The following is a 23,262-nucleotide window of genomic DNA, read 5'->3' as shown; positions in this document are numbered from 1 at the left end:
GAATTTTTCACCAACGAATCGTCATATGCGAAATGTTTTGATTTACTTCTTTAATTTGAAAAAAAAGTGCTGCTGAAGCACACCGATTATGGTGAGCGGAATCCATATGTTGCCTTATAGTCCTGATCTTGACCCGTCAAACAACTATTTGCTTCGATCAATGCAAAACGCTCTCTCTGGAATTCGTTTCACTTCAGAACAGAGTATCCGATATTGACTTCATACTTTCATGGACTCAAAAGATGAGCAGTTCTTTTGGAACTTGGAATCCATATCTTGGAAAAAAGATGGGAAAATGGCAAATACTTTGAAGAAATTTCAAAAATGTTTCAAAATAAAATTTAAAAATATACCGCAGTTTTAAGTCATTGACCTAATATTTTAAAGTATACTTGGTGAAGGATACATAAGATTCGACACGGCACTGTAACCTGTTTTTATTGCTTAAAATGTCAATAAAATCGCTATTTAATTTTGTTTTTGAATCAATAAAAATTTACTTGGACTTTAACTTTAAATATTCATATCTTATAAAAATGGAAATGTGCGAATAGCTCTATAGAGTATGATTTTACCGGAGACCGAAAATAACGGGTTCACTTTCATTTCAATAGTAAATTCTCATTTGCAGCCATTTAAAAATAATTTTTTGTGATATATCACTGAGAGAGAGATTTATTAGAGAATGAAACAAACACAACTAATCTAAATGAGTTATTTATAATTTATTTTTTTCGTAATGGTTAGTTTGTGACTTTTATTTGCGAATATGAAAAATCACTTGATGCAAATCAAGGCTTAAATATATAAAATTTATAACAAATTAAAAAAATAATCTTATTTCTGTTACTCAGACTTCATACTTATCATATTATTTCCATAATTTGTTAAAAATTACAAATAATATGTTATTGTATGTAAATAAAAGAGAAAGTAACAGTTATTAAGAACAAGAACAAATTAATTGTTTATCTCACACCAAACCATTAAAAAACAACAAAAACGAATAAAGGTCATACCAAACCATTAAAATAAAAATCATTTTATAACTGTTATTTTCACTGATTTATTTTTATCACATCACAATTTGGGTTTTTTGGTATATGGACGAGTTATTTTCTATCTCTGGTTTTCAAAATTGGAAAACCCCAATGTCAATTTGTTCGTGATGTGTTATGGAATTCATGATATAATACTACTGTATTAACTATGTAGGGTGCTGTATATATTCAGCTTTGACCAACTATACTTTCTTACTTGTTTTTGTTTTCAGCCATATAATTTTCTGTATCGTTTAACTCTTTGAAATTCCTTTCAATGTTTCTTAAAATAATTATTGCATATTATTACAATTTAAACAGCTTCCACAAATATTCTTAAATCGATGCATTGAGATATTTTAATGCTTTATATCGTTTTTAAATACTTAAAGTAGATTACAGCCAATTTGTGAATTTTAATAAAATAAATTTTGTAATGAATATGCTCAACAGACAGCAATTATAGTCAACAATGGGTTAAAAGCTTGGCTTTTCATGTGAAGAGGAAATACATATACGCACACACACGTACAAGTTTTGACATACATTTTGTACAAATTGTACAAAATGAGAAAGACTTGAGTGGTTAAACATAATTGCAATTGTAGTAAGAGTGTATGTGTATAAATAGCAGTAATAAACACACACATACATAAGTACAGTGTATTGGTATTTTATTGCATAAAACAGCGACAGACAAGCAGAGACGCAGAGTCACAGAGACGCATCCTTGCTTACACGTACATACATGCATGTACGGTTACATCCTCGTGCACACAGCCATTTTGAAATTGAACGTTATTTAATGATTATTTCTAGCAATAAAAATCATTAAAATTTGTTTACGTTCTCAGCATACGCATGTTGAATTTCTGCATTGAATTTTTGTATTGTATTCAACATTGACGCACGCACGGTGGTAGGGTTTTTCATTGAATTCTATTGGAAAATGTTTCTGTAGATATTTCTGGGAAATTGTTATGATGCAATTTGTGGCATATACATATGAAACCAGCTTAAGAAACCACAATGAATACACAAATATTTTGAAAGAATTTCAGCTTCTGAGTTTTGTCAAAGGCTACCTTTTGTAACATATAATTTCTGTGGAATTTAAAATTTATGAGAAATATGATACAAGTATAAACAATAAAAGAAATATGTATTTACATGGAATATTTTTGTGAAAAAAAAACAATCAGATTTTAATGGAATGTATATTTTTATTTACTAATGACTAGTTGATCTCCCCGGCTTCGCCTGGTACCATTTACTAATGTTAGTTCTTCAAGTTTCTCCAACCCACGCCACCAGCCTGTTCTTATTTATTTGCAAATACAATATCTAAATTTGTACTGCATACTTTAGGGAGCTTTTTTATTACAGTTGACTGGACTCACAAAACAAATTTTTTTTGAGTTTTACCCGGAATTTTTGAACTTTTTTCTTCACAAACCATCTCCTGAAAATTTCGAATCGAATAAAAAAATCAGCCAAATCTCTCCAGCCGTTCTCACGTGATGACATTACATACATGGACCATTTCATTTTTATATATATAGACTACTACGAATATTTTAAGGAGTGCATCCAGAAAAATATAACAAACAGGCAATTGACGCATTTTTAATCGAAATATATTGACAAATGACTGCTCAAACAGTATTCCGGTAGGTGAAATCATGGACCAACATTTTCAATACCAAACAAACCTTATCAATAGACAGCATTTGTGGAAAATTTAAGCTCGATAGCTCCCTTAGTTTGGGCCCTATCGTGTTTGCAAAAGACAGACAGACAGAAGGACGGACATAGCTAGATCGTCTTAGATTTCTATGAGGAATCAGACTATATACTACTTAATGTGGGTCTGCGACAAATATTTTGATGTGTTATAAAAGGAATAACAAACTTGGAAAATTATTGTTTCTTGCAAGTGATGCTAGAATAGATGAAGTCTGATTTTTTCCCAATCCGGAACCCCTACTCCAATAGACAGTTGACCATTTAAACAAGCAGAAGCTAAAGAAATTTAATGTGCATACAACAGCGTAAAAAAACGTATTTTGCAATTAAGAAAAACAAAAAAAAAATATAAATAAAAATTGCCACTGAACAAAGTTAATTAAACATAATAATAAAAGAAATTGTAAGGATTCCAACAATATAATTTAATTATACGGTTTAAGTGTGGAGTTTTTTTTTCACAAAAAAATAAAATAAAATGTTAAAACATTTTATTGAAAATTCGTTGCTCTATAGTTTTTTCAACCTTCCACCTCTTAACAATGATATTGATAAGAGTTAACATTACAAGGTATAGTTGCCTTTAAAATGTTCAATGTTACAATAGTTTAATGCAGACAAATTTAAGAAACATTGTAAAGTAATTAAAGTTGTTATAGGTAAATGAACTTATGTTTTAAATAAATATTTTAAAAACTAGTGAGAAACTTAAATAAAAGAAATGATTGTCGCATTTAACTCTGTCTTCATCCAAATATGAGCTATTGATTTAAACATCTCGGATTTTCGCACTCATGAATATATATAGCAATGAAATCGTTTTTTTCTAAATAAGTTTTTAAAAATCATTTCCTATTGAGATCTCAAAAAATTTTCATTTATACATTAATATCATTATCATATCTCACATAATTATTTAAGCGTTAAAATTTGCATTAATATTTAAAAAATACAATTAAATGAAATGGTAATTATTAAAAATAATTAACCAATAAATCCTCATCTTTCCAACATATGTACAATAATAAAAAAATAAATTCACAACTCACGCTGTGAAACACTTTCATTTATTTCTACCCTTGCGTCTTTGTAAAGGATGTACCAAAATTTACTCAAGATTTTAATTTACCGCCATTTGTGCAGTAAACACTTTGACAATTTACTGTATGTAAAAATTTAGAATTATGAGAGAGAACTACCAGCTATCACTATGAAAGTTTAGCAGTTACAGTTGCGATCAAAATCATTTTCAATGAAGAGGCACAATTATCCTTCTAAAATTAGGCAGACCAGAAAGTGACTGTTACTAGCGCTCGAAATTACGATATTGTAATAGAATTCCTTCTGCTTAAATTATACTATATGAAACTTATCCTTCCGGGACGGATTTTCATGTATTCATAAATATAATTATGCGAAAAACAACAAAAACAAAATAGATCATTATCAGGGATGCCCAAAGCTAAAACTGAATTTGTCTTGGTGAGAGAAAGAGAACTCCACTGAAAGAAATGTTTAGTGAACTAAGAAAAAGATATCAGTATTTATAAGACTTTATTTGTGAACTATACTGAAGTGAACAGTTATAATCAAATTGTCTGGGACATATTATCATAACTCATTATTTATTATTATACTATTAGTGAGGCTCTACGCACTGCGACCCATAGGATCTTTTGTGCAGCCTTAGATTTTTCATCACAACAGATTTAGGCTACGTATAAAGCTAACTATTCTAGTTGGTGAGAGATCAATTACGTCGGAGCCATTTACGCACATTGCCAGCATTAAGCAGTCACATAGAACATGTTCAGAGGTTTCGGCATGAAGTTCACAAAACCTGCATTGTACATTCTCAACATTATCTACAATAAATTGGTGATACTCAAGTCACCCTTTCCAGGCGAAAGCAACGACTGGGATCCAGATGATAGGGTAATGAATCGTTTGGACTGTCTTAGTCCTGGTAAATTACCCCAAAATCGGCAAATTCCAATGTAACCCAAGAACGAATAAGTTCCATAGCGTATCCACGTGGGATGCCAAAGAACGGTTCAGGACATATAAATGAGAGTCGGACCTGTTGGCGCATTCATTGCCAGCTCATTATTTCAGAGTTCGATGTTAATCATTTTAAGAAAATTTTTATTAATAGAATATTTGTTTTGCTTATTTACGTATAAAAAATTGCTCACAGAAGTAAATCAAGGGAAAAAACGAAACAACACATTAATGATTTTTTAAAGTTCAAAATATATTAAACTTCTGATCGCCCCGGCTTCCCCAGGTAGCATTTACTAATTTTAGTTCTTCAAGTTTCTCCAACCCACTCACACCAGCCTGTTCTTATTTATTTGCAAATAAAATATCTAAATGAGCTTTTTTATTACAGTTGACTGGACTCACAAAAAAAAGAATTTCCGAGTTTTACCCGAAATTTTTGAATTCTTTTTCTTTACAAACCATCTCCTGAAAATTTCGAATCGAATAAAAAAAATCTTCCAAATCGCTCCAGCCGTTCTCACTTGATGACATTACATACATGGACCATTTCATTTTTATATATATAGATAATGCAAATATTTCCTCGGTAGTCATGAAAAAACTACAATACACCCGCTTAACATGTGCATTCGTCGCTGTATCAGTGGCGACTAAACAAAATATAATAAGAGTGTTTATGTTGTTAGCTTGCACAATTGTGCTATAAAAAAGAACATCAATGAACAATACTCAGACCCCTTTCCCACTAGGCAATTTAGTAGTTGCGCAAGTCGCTTGCCCAACAACAAAACAGCATGCAAAATTTTCTTCTCCATAACCCGACATTACCTCTAGCATCTACAAAAACAAGAGACTTGCGCAACTAAATTGCCTAGTGTGAAAGGGGTCTCATTTTGTTTGGTGGCTTTCATCATTTTTATAATATTTTTTAAAACTGAATTTTTATTAGCATAATATTATTTATAAATTGAAAGTGGTTACCTTATTTATCTTATATAAATGCAAATATTGCGTACATTTTGGGACACTCTTTATAATTGTAATAAATGCACAAGAAAAAAATGCCATAATTATGATAAATTAAGCCATATTGGTTAAAGAATTTCATTTTAAATTATTATTATTCTTTCAGTTCTGTAAGTATACAAGTTCTGTAAGTTTAATGCTTGGCATTATTACTCATTATTTTAAAGCGGTGCACAGTGAAGTGAGGATTGAAAAAAGTTGTCGATTTATTTATATACCCTTCTCCTTCGTGAGAAGGGTATATATAAGTTTGTCATTCCGTTTGCAATTTCCACAATATAATTTTCCGACCCTATAAAGTATATATATTCTTGATCTTTATAGACAGCGAAGTCGATTAAGCCATGTCCGTCTGTCTGTTGGTCTGTTTGTTGAAATCAATTTTCTGAAGACCCCAGATATCTTCGGGATCCAAATCTTTAATAATTCTGTCAGACATGCTTTCGAGAACTTTCCTATTTAGAACCAGCAAAATCGGTCCACAAATGAGAAAAAAACCAGGACAACTTCGATTTTTGACCTAGTTTTGACCTATATCTGGATTACTAAGTCATTAATATAGACAATATGGATATGTAATGATAGATATTTCAAAGACCTTTGCAACGACGTATTTAAGACCATAATAAATTGGACCTACAATGGGTCAGAATCGGAAAAAATATTTTTTAACCAGAATTTTTTTCTCAACAAAAAAAAATTTAAAATTTAAAAAAAAAAATTATAAAATTGAAAAATTGAAAAAACAAAAACATTTTTTTAAAAATTTAAAAAATAAAATAAGTTTTGTTTACCTAAAAATATTTAAAAATAGTAAGTTGGACATACAATGGGTCAGAATCGGAAAAAATATTTTTAAACCGAATTTTTTTGTCCACCAAAAAAAATTTAAAAATTTAAAAATTTAAAAAAAAATTATAAAATTGAAAAAACAAAAACATTTTTTTAAAAATTTAAAAAAAATATTGGAAAAATAAAATAAATTTTGTTTACCTAAAAATATTTAAAAATTGTAATTTAGTGAAGGGTATATAAGATTCGGCACAGCCGAATAAAGCTCTCTTACTTGTTTTTATATAACTTTGGATGTCGAGTAGTGTTATTGGTCTGTTTATTCAATTTTTCTATTTAAATGATTCGACAATTATAAATTGAAAAAATTTGTATTCTAAAGTGAGAAATTTCATTCATTCGAATACAAATTATTTTTTTTCCGCGATTTATCGAATAATTTTTATTCGAATGAAAACGACATGAAAATTTACATTTTTAATTCATTGTGTTTTACCTTGAATTCATTTAGTTATTAGCAAAAATCTTCACAAATAATTTTTTTTCATAATTTTTTTTTTTTTTTCTAATTAATTTTAAAAACATTTTTTTTCCAATTCTAATAAATATGTTTATTTAATTTGTAAAGAAATATTAAAAACTCGTTGTGATTTTTTTGTTTTTGAGTGATAAACTTTGAATTTTGTTTAGTAATCACTTAAATATATCAATATTGCCTGAAGTAGTGTGCCCATTTATATACATAGCATTACAATTTTAATTTATTTCTTATCAAATATTTAAAAGTATAAATTTTTTTAAAAAAAAAATTTAAAAAAAAATATAAAACAATTAAACTACATTTTTGTTGTTTAAGTGCTTTACAATACAACGACTTGAGAAGGAAATATTCTCATGCAGATGTCTATATATAATAACTACTTACATAACACATCATAAGCCAGCAATTACTTAAGTGCTTCTAACTATATAAAGTAGACATTGCGTAGTAGTCATTACCAAGGTTTTGTTGGCCTTTCATTAGCAAACTAGTTAGTGTTGTTTATTTTTTATTTTATTTTATTAATAAATCAAAAAATGTAATTTAAATATTTGCCAATGCCTTGAACAATATTTTAATTGGTACACATTATAAGTATTTTCTTTTTAATTGGCACTTATCAGTAAAATAAAAACGTGTTACTCAATAGGTTTTACATTTTCTAATAATAAAACTTTATAAATAGTTAGAAAAATATGAAATAGCAAGTATTTGGGATACTCAACATCAATATGTAACAATATTTTTCTGAAATATGGGTTATAAGGGTAGGGTCACTTATGGACCAATCCTCGCAATAGTTGGTAGACAGATTTAGGTTTATATAAAGCTTGTTTCATCACGATATTAATTATTATAAGACTATTATAAATGTTCAAGTCATTTTCTGAAGAGGACCTTGTAAGGGGACTTGGGACAAATGCTGCCTGATTTTCACCATATTTTACAGTATAATTTCAGAGTACTTAGAACTAATTTGTGAAAAATTTCATCAGGATTGCGGCATATTCAACATATTTAAGACTGCTCAAACAACACTCCGGGGGGACATTTGTATGGGGTCTAGGTGAAATCATGGACCGATATGATCCATGTTCAATACTATGTAACAGAAAATATTTGCTAACTAGCTCCTTTCGTTTTGGCCTTATCTTGTTTACAACAGACGGTCAGAAAGACAGACGGACGGACATGTCTAGATCATCTTAGAAACTTATGAGGACCCAGGATATATACATATATACGTTTTGGTTCTACTACCAATATTTCAATATGTTACAAACGGTATGACAAAATCAAAATAACCCATCTTTTTTAATGGTGGGTATAAAATTTATGTTTATATTTATTGTAACTATAATTTAAATTCAATTACACTGCGTAATTTTTTGAGTCATGGAAATATAACCATATATACAACCAAAAAACAAAGACTCTTGTCTCCCTGTTTTGCCCAATCATGCACTTTTTATGGGCCCCCAAAGATTTGGGGCCTCGGTGTCATAATTTTCTCAGGCTCATATCTTGCAAACAGTTCGGAATTTTGAAAAACTTCATCTTCTATATCAAAATCAAAATCCGAAAAAAATTTGAATTTTTTACTTTTTTTCCCCTGTGTAACATTTATTTCACCCAACTGTCATGACATTTATTTTTCATCTTCATTTTATTCTGTGCACATAGAGATGAATAGTAATAATAATAAAAATTGTCACAAATAAAACACTGTGTTAATTGTAGTAGAATTGCATTTAATAGTTAATTTTTTCAAAAATTGAATCTGAATAAATGATAAAAATATTTGTGAGTTGAGAAAATAATTTCCATAACATGTTAAAATACAGGGTTTACAGTTGCTACTATATTAGCCGTCAATTGCAGTAAATATACATTTTTATCAATCTGCATACTAAAAATATAGTTACTATTATAATTTTGTATAACTCTGCTAATATAAATTGCTGTTACTATTCATATATTACTATACAAATTGCAAAGTTAGTTTGCAATTTCTAGTAGCAGATACAACCAGTTGTCAACTCGTTATTGTAGCACAACAACCAAAATATATGTTCGTGCTATAGCAGCATACACACTTTTTTGCCGAACTAATATTGCGCGTCAGCATTCGTTTTTGTTTTGTTGTGCTAGCAATTTTCTCTGGCAGCAATTTACATTTCTTTGGTTGCTCTGCTATGGTTGCATTGATATTTCTTGTTTTTTGGCTATTTGGATACTGCTAGTTATTTTATTGTCAAGTATGTAATACGAAATAACGATTATTCATTAGTGTAAATATTTTTGAATCTAACTGAGATATTGACTTGCATTTTTTTTTGTAAGACCAAAAATTAAAATATCTAAACAAGAAAATAAATGTCTATCAAATTGTTCCTAATATGTATTTGCCATCCTATTAAAATTTTGATAAAAATTTTAGTTTTAGAAACTCAATAAATATGTAATATGTAATAAAATCTTTATTTATTAGCAAAACTCAATGAAATTTTCAACGTTTTTTAAATTTGTCATTCCAAATTACAAAGTCTAAAAAACTTTTCAAAAGGTTAAAAAAGAATCCCACAATTCCTAAAAATTTAAGCGAAAATACCGAAAATGGTATTTTTTACAATTTTAACCATAGGGTCTACATTTCCTTCGGGGCTGGGAAAATACTTTGGGGATAAATAGGGAACACATCAAGGTTTCTAAAGCTGCTTTCCGTTTTTTGATCCCAACTTTGGGATTTTAGAACATGTGGCCCAAAGTTGAAATTTTGATCAAAAAATAGGTCAAATTCCGAAGGACGAACATGTTCAAAAAATAGGACATGTTTTTTATACCAAAATTTTCTCTGTAAAGCTACCTTACAGAAAAACATAAAAAAGAGTTAAGTCACCTTTTCATCCAAAAAACAGCTAAAATCTACTATTTTTTGAATTCTTAAATTGAAAATCGTTTATTTTTGGATCTATAATCGATATTACTCTGAAATATTTTGTATATTACTGATAATTTAGTTGTCTAACTAACAAAAGAAATCGAGCCCGTTCGGTACAAAAGTACGACCTATATTTTTAAAAAAGCGGACCAAGGTATGGCAAAATTTTAAAATTTCAATTTTTTAAATGCCTATAACTCGAAAAGTATAAGAGATAAATAGCACACGCAAGCATATTTCTTCAAGACATTGGCGAGCACTTTCTAAACATATAAAACTCTTTGAAATCGAATGGGAAACAAAAAAAATGGCACGTGTTTAAAAGTTTTGCATGTCGAAGGTACCCTATTTGGAGCCCCCATAGCGCCGCCCCTGGGGCCCATTTTAATAATTTAAACTCGAATACTCCTTGGCTATGCCCGCGTCAAATTTTATCCTTATCAGATCAGCCGTTTAGAAATGCTAGATTTATTTCAAAAAAATTTTGATTCTGCCCAACTGTACATTGGGTGTGTTTACTGATATGTTGTTATGCACTTATCAAGAACAGCAACTGATAGCATCAATCGCAGAAATGTCAATTGTGCTATAGCACAACCACAGAAGTGTGTATTTTTGCTAGAAAAGTTTGCCAGCACAACAAAATAAAACGAATGGAGTGCAATATTAGCACGAAAAAAAAAATGTGTGTGCTACTAAAGCACGAACATATATTTTGGTTGATATGCAATGCATTGTGTTTGCTACTAAAAATTGCAGACTAGCATTGCAATTTTAATAGTAATACGAACGAACAGTATGAATATTTATATTAGTTGATTGTGATGATATGAGATAATTTCATATTTATTGCATAGTCAAATGTAAGAAATATGTTGCTAGAGATGAATATCGAAACCCTGTTAAAATGTAATTTTATATACACAGTAACTTTAGACAAACAAAAAGAAAACAAATATACGGAGAAACAGACAGATATACTCACAGTCGTATAACAACAAAACATTCTTTTAACTTGCCAACATTTCAGGAACAATAAAACTGCTATATATATTTTAATATTTTAGTTGCACGCTGTTTTAACAGAAATGATTAAAAATGCATTATTTTATATGTAGTTCAACACCAATTCATAGAAATTAATATTAGTTGGTTATTGTTATGAAAAGCCACACATTTAATTTAAAATTCAATATAAATGTTTGTAAATGAATTGGAAATAAGATATGATAATAAGAAATATATGTTTGAATTTTTAAAAATGCTTTTGATATATGTTGTTTTGTGATACGTTTATGAAATCTTAAGATTTACTTCATTATTTTCATTCATCGGCTTTAAAAAACGTATGATATAATAGTAATATCTTTATCTAATATCAACACCAAAATAATGAAATTTAAAACCAGAAAAGTATATGAGGAGCTGCAGACCAAAAGGTACTTTTTTGCACATTTCAAATTTTTGGGAAATTGAGTTTTAGTTATTTCGCCCCCTTAAAAAACTGCATGAACCTGGAAATTGTAACAAGTTTCTTGCTTATCAATAGATACATCTAAATGCCATAAGTCACTACATCAAATTTTAAGGATGTTTGATATAAAACGATTTTAATATAGGAAAAATAACCTTTTGTTAAAAAATCAAGAAAAAAAGTTCGTTTTGTTAAAAACAAAATTAAAAAGTATGTTTTAACGATAATATTTTAAATTAATGTTTTTAATCCTGATCCAATATATAAACAAATTACACATTGAAATTAAATACATTTTTTTTCGTTTTATACTTGTACTGTACGTTTTGTTAAGCACACATTTTTTTAGAACCTATTTACTTAGTAAGAAAATTAAAAACTTTTTCTAACTTGATGTTTCTAGAAGATTTCAACCCAAATATTATAAAAATACCAAAAAAACAATTTTTGAAAAAATGCGAAAAAGTACCTTTTGTTCTGCGGCTCCTAGACTATTGAGAGAAAAATAACACACACTAATTTAATAATTAAATGAAATGTGTTTTAATTACACTGCATAACAAAATAACACTTTGCTCTTAATTTTGAAATTACATGTGTGTAGGTACTGTTGAGAGCCTTTTTGTTTTAAAGGTTCGATCTTCAAGGCATTTTAAGTTTAGTTGGCGCACTTAAGATTATGTATCTCAACAATTTGTATACCCTACACCACCATAGTGGGGAGGGTATAATGCGTTTGTGTAGATATTTGTAACGGCCAAAAATATTAATCTAACCCACCTTAAAGTATACCGATCGACTTGTAATCACTTTCTGAGTCGATTAAACGATGTCCGTCCGTCTGTCTGTCGCAATTTTGAAGATATTTCGATAAAATTTGGTACATATAATTTTTTCAGCCCAAGAACCAAGCCTATTGAAACTGGCTGAAATCAGTCCATTATTTCACCTAGCCCCCATACAAATGTTCTCCCGAAATTAGACTTTATCGGTCATAAATGTTTGATTTATATATGTATCTACACAAATTTCGCTCCAAATAAGTTTTATATATACGAATTTCATGTCACCAAATTTTATTACGATCGGTCCATAATTAGTCATAGCTCCCATATAGACCCCCTTCCGAAAATCACTTTAACGTGCATAAATCTTTTAAAAATGTTGGTATACGCACAAAATTCAACATAAATAACTTTCATATAGACATAAATCACACGACCTAATTTCATGGTGATCGGTCCATAACTGATCAAGCAAGCGTTTATCCGTAAGACCAGAGTATAATTTTTTAAAGGTTTGAACTGTGCTGAATCCGAATCTGATCTTTTTGAGATACTTTAGTCTAAAGTTTATAGACACCCAGTTTTTCGTCGTACTCGCGATGTTATAACAGCTCGCATTTACCTTTAAATATGTTGTCTGAAAGTTCTACCAATTACCTTAAAAATAAAGATTTCCTTCTTTGAGATATCTTAACCTTGTATTTGAAAAACTCGGTTTTCGTAATATTCATAGTATTTTCGCTATAAATGCATTAGATTTTTCGCTACATTTCGCCTTTGAAGTCATAATTATTCTCATAAAAATGTATTTGGTGATTTCATACTATCACTCTCATTGACTCCTTTTTTAATTTTTAAAGATTTTTTTAATTTTTGATATTTTTTTAGTTTTTTTTAGAATTTATGAAAGATTTTTCTTTTCTTATGAAAACTTTCACATTTCATTTCAAATGATCGTTGGATACACTTACGCTTATGACTGCTACAGATAAATTTTCTTCTTAAATAGTCCGTCATAATTTCTTCGTCTCAATAGCCATTTGTATGGCTAAATCACGAGTATGTTTAATCTATTGATCCGAAATGTTTCGTAATTAAAATGTGTAAAATCAGTTAAAGAAGAAATTGACAGGAAGATTATGACAAAAATTAAATAAATAGGTGGAATCAGCAAACACATGCAAATCTTCCATACATCCTTCACAATTGCGGGCGGGTCAATAATTCAGTGAGTTTTTTAATCCCCCGCCCGTCAGTTGACTCCTATCAAAATTTTAACAAGCTGCGTCATTTTGTTTGTATTTGACAGCCATTGATAGCACACACCGAGTGACTTGAAGAGAAAAGGCTTCATGCTTTTTAATTTTTTGATACTCACTGCTCTGACGCTCACCGCATAGCCGCTCATTGCGTGGCCTCGGCCTAAGTTTCATAAATGGCAATGGTAAGAAGTAATTCACTGAATTTCGTTGTGGCCATACAAGCACGTACTTTTAAAGTTAAGGATCAACATAAAGGAATATTTATCTATTTCCTTACATCTGAACGCGTGTTATGTTCATACAACCAAATATAACATTCTTACTTGTCATACCATTCGCGATGAGTTGCAAGGGTTTGTCATTCCGTTTGTAATTTCTACATTTTTCATTTGTGATCCCACAAATTATATATATTCCGGATTGTTATAGATAGCGAAGTCCGTCTGTCCGTCTGTATGTTGAAATCAAATTTCCGTAGCCCCCAAATAACTTACATACATGATTCATACATCAATATATCGGGAATTCGTCCGGCTCCGTTGCTATTTAAAATCGACAAAATCCCCACAATGGCTGAGATATAAGTATAAAACCGGGACAACCCGATTTTTGCCCTATTTTTGATCTATATCTGGATTACTAAGTCATTAATATAGACAATATGGATATCTAATGATAGATATTTCAAAGTCCATTGCAATGATGTATATAAGGCTATAGTAAGTTTGACTTACAATGGGTCAAAATCGGGAAAAATATTTTTTAACCCGATTTTTTTTTTCATCAAAAAATTTTTTTTTCATAAATTCGTTTTCCCAAAAAAAAATTTTTTTGGAAATTTTACTTGTTTTTTGTTTGTTTGGGACTTCCGAATTTTGACAGTTGATAGCAGCCATATTTTTGAAGGTGCATCTGTCGAATTGGTTGACATTTATTCGGGTTGCTTTGCCAAATCACCTTAGACGTATATAGCGTTCAACAACACGTGCAAATGATAAAATTGTTCTATCAAAATCGATGATTGGTTCAGGCAACGTTCCGCGCACTTCGCTTATTTTATGGTGACGACAATTTCTGGATGAATGGGAACGTCACAAAATAAAATTAAAAAATAACAACAGGTTTTTCAATCTCAGCATAGAAATGCCTCAATAATGATGAAAAAATAGACATGAATTTGTACAAAATCATTTGTATTCGTTAGAAAATTTCTCCAATGCAAATTAAATCAGCAATTATTTATAGACTACGAATCTTTCGTTTGTAATACACAATGTATTAATTATGTTTTTTTTTTCAAAAATTATAACATCCTAGCAACTTATTTTTAAATAATTTATAATTCACTTTCAAAAGAAATCCCTAATAACAAGCATTTTAAATTAAATCGTCGTTTTATTACAGTGCCGGATACAGCTCAACCATTTAAAGGAGGGGAGGGGTTTTTAAATATTGTAAATGAACATTTCTTTTATCTTTGTCATATTTGTGCCTTTTTATATTTAAAATATACGGTTTGTGTTATGGAAATTTCCTTTTTTCACCCCCTGACTGCTTGCCTGTCTCATTAGGTTTCTAATAAAATGGCTGTCAACATTTTTCATTACGCCAAACAAATCCTTGTTGCTACAATTTAGGTTTTCAAGTACTTTGGAAGTATATATTTCATAAATACTTTTAATTTATTTAACAATACTTAAGACAAAAGATTATCACCTAAGAAACCATTGATTTAATTCTAACCAAAATGCTTGTATTCAAGTTTAAATAAATAATACGGATTTGTATAAGTTCTTAGTTAAACTTTGTTTCGTTGCTAATTTGATTCAAGTATTTAAAGAACTGTTTTCTAAGGTATTTGCTATTTTTAAATGTTAGAGAGTGGGTTTTAAATAGTTTTCATTACTGTTGCAACAAAATTTTAATAGTAACTGCCTTTATAATAGTTCAATTCTTTCGAAAATTATAAGAATTAAATTAAAATGCTAACTTAGTGTATATTATAAACATTGTGCTTTGCTACAATGAAAATATTATTAAACTTTAATAAAACTTTTTATGTTTATAAAAACTAATAAGCAAAAAAAACTTTTAATAAAATCAAAATCTTTTCCTGTGAAAAAAGAAAATTAAATTTTGTTTAAAACATGTTTCTTATCCCAACAATATCCCTAATGTAAACTAATAAAATTCAATAACTTCAATGCCATTGCAGAAATATCACCTGATGCCAAGGCTGATATAACCGGGCCAGCTGATTTACATTTTAAAGTTGGCAGTGCAATTATACTCACATGTATTGTGCACCAGCCGTCGATTAAGGATATTGGTCCCATCTATTGGTATCGTGGTGAATACATGATAACGCCATTCGACATAAATGACGAAGCGCCAGCATTGCAAATGGCAGGTGTTACTACTCCCAAACCAACAGCCCCAAATAAAGTTAATGTTGTGGAACCAAATTATGAGCAGCAGCAGAAGCAGAATGAGGGCATTTATGGTGGCGCTACAGATGCTGAACAAATACCACAAATCTTAACAAACGAAATAACACCAGATTTTGCTCAACGCATTGCCATGGAATCACAATTGGGTGATACAATGAAATCAAGGTAAGTTGTTGTTGTTGTTGCTTTTGGTTACTATATTTTTACATATGAGGAAAATCCAAAAAATTTAGAGAATCGTTGAAACTGAATTAAGATGTCTTAAATGTTTTAAAATGAAAAGATCACCGACACATATCGGTAGACAACAGAAATATCTTTATCTTTGGTTTATTTCTATCACCAACATAAAACCAACAAAGTTTATGCGCTCATTGAGAATTATCGGCGTATACAACTACAACATTGAGGCAATAAGACCTGATGGAATATCCGTGGTGATGGTAAAACACCTATGCAAGCGGGGAGTCGAGTACCTGACAACGGTTTTAAACCTGTGAGTAAGGAGCTTAATAATACCCTAAGTCTGGAAAATGGGTCGTTATGATCCCATTGTTAAAACCTGGGAAAATCGCGAGCAAGAAATAATCGTACTGGCCGATTTTCCTCCTGTCACCTGTAGCGAAGATACTGGAAGCTCTTCTCCTCCCCCAGTTGACCCGTCAACTACCAGCAGCTCGTCACCAGCATGGATTGCATTGTGAACGGACTATCCTAGAGGCACTTGACCTTTCGAAGGTCTTCGACACTGTCAGTCACGCCACACTTTCCCAGGACATACTGCAGTCCACAATTCCCAACAACACAAAGAGATGGATAATGAACTATCTGAGTGGCAGGTAGTCGTTCGTGAAGTTTAGAGGCAAATGCTTAAACCCCCGTAGAGTTAAACAACGAGTCCCTCAGGGTGGGGTTCTGTCGCCGCTCCTGTTTAACTTCTATTTCACTAAACTCCCAGTGCCCCCACAGTGTGTGAACGTAATCATCTATGTGGAAAATGGTTATCTCAACGAAATCCACAATTTCTTCACTGCGCGTAACCTGCAGTTATCACTACCGAAGTCATCGGCAACACTCTTCACCACCTAGACGAAGTAGGTAAAACTCATATTAGGCATCATGGTCGTCGCCGTACAAATTCCTACAGTGAACCACCCAAAAATCTTGGGTGTCACTTTTGATAACCTTTTTACCTCCTCAGCACACGCCGGTGCAATCACGCATCAACTGCGAAATAGGAATAAGGTCCTCAAAGCACTAGCCGACAGCATTCACAAAGAAACCTACAAGACGATTGGCCGGTCAGTGGTTAACTATTCTGTTTAAGTGATACTCAGTGGAGAAATATTCAAAACTATCAAAGTGCATCCTTAAGGACCGTCACATGCTGTCTCCAAGTTACCTCCGAACATCACCTTCACAAGGAAACTGTTCTACCGGGCAGGGAAAATAACGTCATATTGATGCCGCATTTCCTTCTGGGATGTCACCGGAGGTGTCATCCAATCTTCAACATCATACAGTTGGAGTCTCCCCTGAGGCATGTCAGACAGGGCCTTAGAAAATACGAAGAGATCATACGGAGGTATCTGCAGGATCCATTTGATCTCGTATATGACAGCTTTGAATGACATTCATAGAGACACTATGATGCAGGATACCGTATGAATGCCGTACTTGGAGGTCGCACACCACGAAATGCAGACGCAGAGCAGATTATGATGCGTAAAACAAGAGTCATTCTGGCACAACTAAGATTAGGATGGATCAACAGGCTTAGGACCTTCTGGTCCCGCATAGACTGTGCCGCGCTCAACTTATGCCCAACATGTCTTCATGACACCCTCCATATATTCAACTGTCCAGCCAATCCTACTTCACTATGTCCAGTGGATTTATGGACCCAGCCGATCGAAGTGGCACAATTCCTTGGACTTGATTTATATGCTGAACCCCCTGATTAAATATTGTAAAATTATTTACGCAGTTACAACAACAACACATTTGAATTCGTGTCATAAGCAAAATTTTTTTTAATATTTTTAGTCAAATTCTTTAAAATTTTTTGATTTTCCTCATATCTAAGTATTGTGGGAATGTAACATTTGTCTCTTTAAATTTGTTTGTGTTTGTTTGTTTGTTTTTTTTTTCTCTATTTTTTGGACTCATCCAAGGACAAAGTCAAAAAACACAGACTCATAAAATTACACACCTACACATACACACTTTTATTACACAATTATTGCAATTTGTGTGTGTGTGTGTTTCTTTTGTGTTTTGCTGTTTGTTTTGTCTTACGACTTTAAATAATTTGTTGCTTTCTCGTTTTTATTGTACTATTTTTAGACTACGCATTTCCAATGCCCAAACATCGGATACTGGTAACTACACCTGTCAACCCACCACAGCCAGCAGTGCCAGTGTTATGGTACATGTGATTAATGGTGAGTAACGTCAATAGTATGCCTGGCATCTTTTCCATAAACTTACAAACATACATATATACATAAGTAATATATAGTGTACACAAACACCTTGTTTAAACATGTCTTTCTTTTACTTTAAATTATGGCGAGTTTCATATAGTTGGAATTTGGCCTGAATGAAGATTTCAGTTTTAATAGGTTGTGAAGAGAAGTTCAAAAATTGTTAAAGCTAAATCCTAAGATTGCTGTGAAATTTTATTTACACTGTAAAAATAGTAAAATATACACGCAGAGAGAAACTTACATGAAAATTGTACATGTTTAATGTAACCATTTCAATATTTTTAAAAGTTTTTAACAATATATGGTCACTGTAATGATTTATATGATTGTGGTAACAATAATATATTAGAGTTATGATTCTCATGATTGTAGCAATCATATATATAATAGCTACAATCATGCGACATTTATATGATGAAAGATTTCTCGGCTTATGATTACTAAAAATATGCAACTTAAGATTGCTTGAGACAGTTGTGGCTGGACATTAATATTATATTAAACAACAATTCAGCAAATATTCTGAATATTAAGATCCATCGAAAACTTCGTATTCAAAGCTCATTGATAGATTTAAACAAATTGTAACCAAGACATCGATAGAGGAAACCATGGATGAGAAAGGAAGAAACATAGAAAATGTCGTTTGAGTTCTAATAAAAAACTGCAACAAAAGCATTTCTTAAATCGCCGCTGTTTTAAATATAACAAATCATTTAACTATTTTCATTCTTTTTGATACATAATTCTATTTAAATTTTGAAAGCCGAATTTCTCTACATACATGATGAATGCTTCAAAATCCATTGCAGTTTTTATACCAAAAATTACACACATAATTCAAATGATAAAACAAAGTTTTTATAGCATTTAGAGAAATTGATGCAGAACATCCTCTCCCTACTAATCCTATAAACATTCAGGCATCATTACTAAAAAAAAGGTTGCATTTTAGGCAGTTTAATTGATCAATTGATTAAGATTGTCTAAGAAACTGTACGGAAATCTAAAACAAAGATTTAGTTTGAAAATTTGAGAACTTAAACACTTAGTAATTTATTGTAGTAATAATCTGAGAACAACGGGATTGCCACAAACATATTGTTATTTACTAAAATGATATGCTAACTTTGTCATATTATAATTACAGTGACCATAGTATTGTTAAATTTTTTGAAATAGGAAAATAGTTTATGGAAGGGAGGAGTAGTGTTTGTGGACATTTGATTAGAATTTTCCTATATTGGTGGTGACGGGAAAGACTTCAGCAGGAAGCTTATTCCACATACGGCTAAAGAACGAATTTCCACTGTAATGTGTTGTGCGATTCACTGTCCAGTTGACGACGAATTGATCAGCCCTTGCCGAAGAACGTGTGTTGCGTGAAAAACTACGGGTTTTCGTAGAGCTGTATACTTTCTATTATCAATGATAAGCTCCAAAATAGACTTCGGAGCACCGGCCCACACATGACAGTTGTATTCCATTTTGGGTCGTATATAACTGGTATATATAGTAAGAAGATCAGATGAAGTAAATTGTTTCTACACCTCTTTAGAAAACCAAGGCACATGAATGCTTCTTTCGATACTTGAAAAATGCGTTTTGTCCAGCGGATATCTATTAGAACACCAAGAGCTTCTGATTCCTTAATATTTACAATATCTATAAAAACAGATGAAGCTACATGACCTGTCGTGCGTTTCTGTGTTAGCATACCCCATTAAGAGATTGTCATAAGATCTTGGTTAAGCGTAACAATCATGTTTTGCCTCATTGACCCAATCCCCGACAGGCTTGGTCGTCTATAATTGAATGAATATGAATGGAATATGTTGATGTCATCTATAAAAGAATAGATAGGTTTGGATGTTTGACGTAGAAGGTCGTTTAGAAAGATACTAGTAGGAGAAAAGACGGAGCCTTGCGGTACCCATGAAATGATCTTGAATTCATTTGATGAGATTCCATCTATAAAAACTCGTATAGTGCGATCTCTGAGAATGCTCGATGTAAATCGAGAAATGTTCAACAGCAATAAGTTTTTATAAAAGCGCATCATGTCACACCCTATCGTCGCTTTTGAAATATCTAGAGTCACCACTTTTCTTTCGCCAAAACGGTGAATGGTAGGACACAATTTTTCCGAATGGAAGGCTAGCAAGTCTCATTTACGAAAGCCATACTGAGTAAATTGTTGTAAATTTAACAAAATGGTAAGCAATACTCTCCATAACTTTGGAAAGTGCTGAAAAGTGCTGAAAAGCTCAGCTAATGGATGAGCTAGCGTCGAACAGCTCTGCTCTCGAACAACACCAGTAGTGGTATACCATCAGTCCAAGAAGAATTGCTTACGTTGATAACCGCTAAAACCTTTTTCACCCTCTCTTTTGAAATTTCAAAATAATCTGACCGAACAGAATGTTATAGTGAGTTAAAAATTACGCCATATATTTATTTACTACAATCATATGCGAAATTTACCATATTATGGTTACCGCAATTATAGACAGTGACTATAATATTGTTAAAAATTGTGATATGGTTACCGTAAACATGTTTTACAAAGGAAAACAGCAGACTTATATTTATAACTAGTATTTTTATGGGTTTAATCTATAAAAAGTTATCAGTTTTAGACATTTGGTTTGGCAGTTTTTGCAACTACTATTCTTCTCTTCAAAATCTAAAACGATTTTGACGTTTTAAAAATCTTATGAAACTCCCCATTCACGAATATATTTTATACATCATCTTTATCGTCTTGTCCTGTTATTTGCTAGCAGTTTTTTTTTTGTGAGTCTGCTGGTCTGTTGTACGTTTTTAAGCCATAAAGAAAAATAAAACAAAACTCTATTATATTTTATGGCTTTCCATGTTGTTTGAAATTTTAAGTAGTTTATTATTTTTTATGTGTTTCGTTTTTCGGATTGGCCCGTACGCACAATAGTACCACGAGTACAAAATTCTTAGTACATGTTCAGGTTATTTACGAGTGTTTGCCAACATTTCTCTTCTAAAATATTGTGTTCTTTTATCCGTTTTCTTGTTGTTGTTTATTTTTTCTACGGAAAGGAAATCTTTTATCACTAAAAAAAAATCTTGTACACGTAAAAAGTCATCATTCCCTCCCTGTTAAGTTTTTGTTTTTTCATTGTTTTTATATAATTTTTTTGGTTTCTTGTTTGTTCTATCAATTTATTATGACGAGAAAATAAAATTCAATTACACAATGGCAACAAATTTCAATATTGTCCAGGAGACCAGCCAGCAAATACATAATGCTATTTCAAGAAATATGTCTTTTGGAGTATGATAATAATGGCAACAGCAGGAGTTTCTTTAAATTGTGTCTTTAGTTGGTAATTTAGCCTAATTATTTAAAGACTGTGTATTTGTGAATAGATAATAAATGTCAAGGAAAAACGCATAAAATATTTAACAGCACCAAAGGTCCTGGTGGAATTTATTAAGCAGAGAATTAGTAGAACTTTGATTTTTGTTCTATTTTATTATTGCTAAAGCTGTCGTCAAATTGGCAATGGTTTGTTAGATGTTTATGGATGATAATAATTGTCGGCTAGAAGGCAGAAAGAAAATAACTTAAAAAGCAACAATTATTTTTAAGGCTAAACGACATATTTGATGATACAAATTTAAGAAGCTTTAAAGTATGGCAGGAAATTTAATAAATAGACAAGTTTACAAGAAAAAAAGGAATTGTTTCTGTAAAACATAAATTTGGATTCGGCGCAAAAATGATTTTCCTTTATAGAGTTCAAGCAGCATTTTGGACATGCAAAATCGTATTTCAAGGTCTCTCAGCTTTAATTCGTATTTGCCTAATTATCCTAAGCGATGAAGCACATTTTCACCTCATAGCTTTGTTAATTGTTAAATTTACATAATATCAGAGTTCTCCCAGTCTAAATTGGATCATATTGATGTGGACGACACAGTAATAAACTTCATCTTGTAGTTTTCAAGCATGTCTTGTTTAAAAAAATTTTACAGTTATATACAAATTGCTGAACTGAAATTTTAATTTGCAAATATATCGTAAACTATAAGATATAAAGTATTGTAATTACTATGATTTTATAGATATTTTCTAGTAGATTCCATTTATATATCTCTTCTAGTAAATTCCATATATATAAAAATCATCTAAATCCGATCGACAACAAATATTTGACGTACGTATTCATTTTTTATATATAGAGGTAGCCCACCTTGGTAGTTAAAGCCCAAATTCAAAACTTCAAATCAACTACACCATGGGAAATTTTATAAAAATCGGACTATCCCTTTAGAAGTTAAATATTTATTTCCACTTTTTTATACCCTACACCACCATAGTGGCGAGGGTATAATGCGTTTGTGCAGATGTTTGTAACGCCCAAAAATATTAGTCTAACACCCACCTTAAAGTATACCGATCGACTTATAATCACTTTCTGAGTCGATTAAACGATGTCCGTCCGTCTGGCTGGCTGGTTATCTGTCCATGTAAACCTTGTGCGCAAAATATAGGTCGCAATTTTGAAGATATTTCGATAATATTTGGTACATATAGTTGTTTCGTCCAAAGGACCAAGCCTATTGAAACTGGTTAAAATCGGTATATTATTTCACCTAGCCCCCATACAAATGTCCTCCCGAAATTGGACTTTATCGGTCATAAATGTTTAATTTATATATGTATCTACACA

General features: G+C 31.2%; 1 protein-coding gene across 1 annotated transcript in view; it reads left to right on the top strand.

Moving 5' to 3' along the window:
- The window catches only part of LOC135950432 (uncharacterized), a 375,778-nt gene that overhangs the window by 338,767 nt on the left and 13,749 nt on the right, over window positions 1–23,262 (top strand). Inside the window, exons 5-6 of the mRNA XM_065499975.1 lie at window positions 15,827–16,226; window positions 18,408–18,505. Of these exons, the coding sequence (XP_065356047.1) occupies window positions 15,827–16,226; window positions 18,408–18,505 (498 nt within the window). The remainder of the gene's footprint in view (window positions 1–15,826; window positions 16,227–18,407; window positions 18,506–23,262) is intronic.

Source organism: Calliphora vicina, chromosome 2 (genome assembly GCF_958450345.1).
Source record: "Calliphora vicina chromosome 2, idCalVici1.1, whole genome shotgun sequence".
Lineage (NCBI taxonomy): Eukaryota > Metazoa > Arthropoda > Insecta > Diptera > Calliphoridae > Calliphora > Calliphora vicina.
Note: the sequence above shows the minus strand (reverse complement) of the source record. Positions and strands in the feature narration are given on the sequence as shown.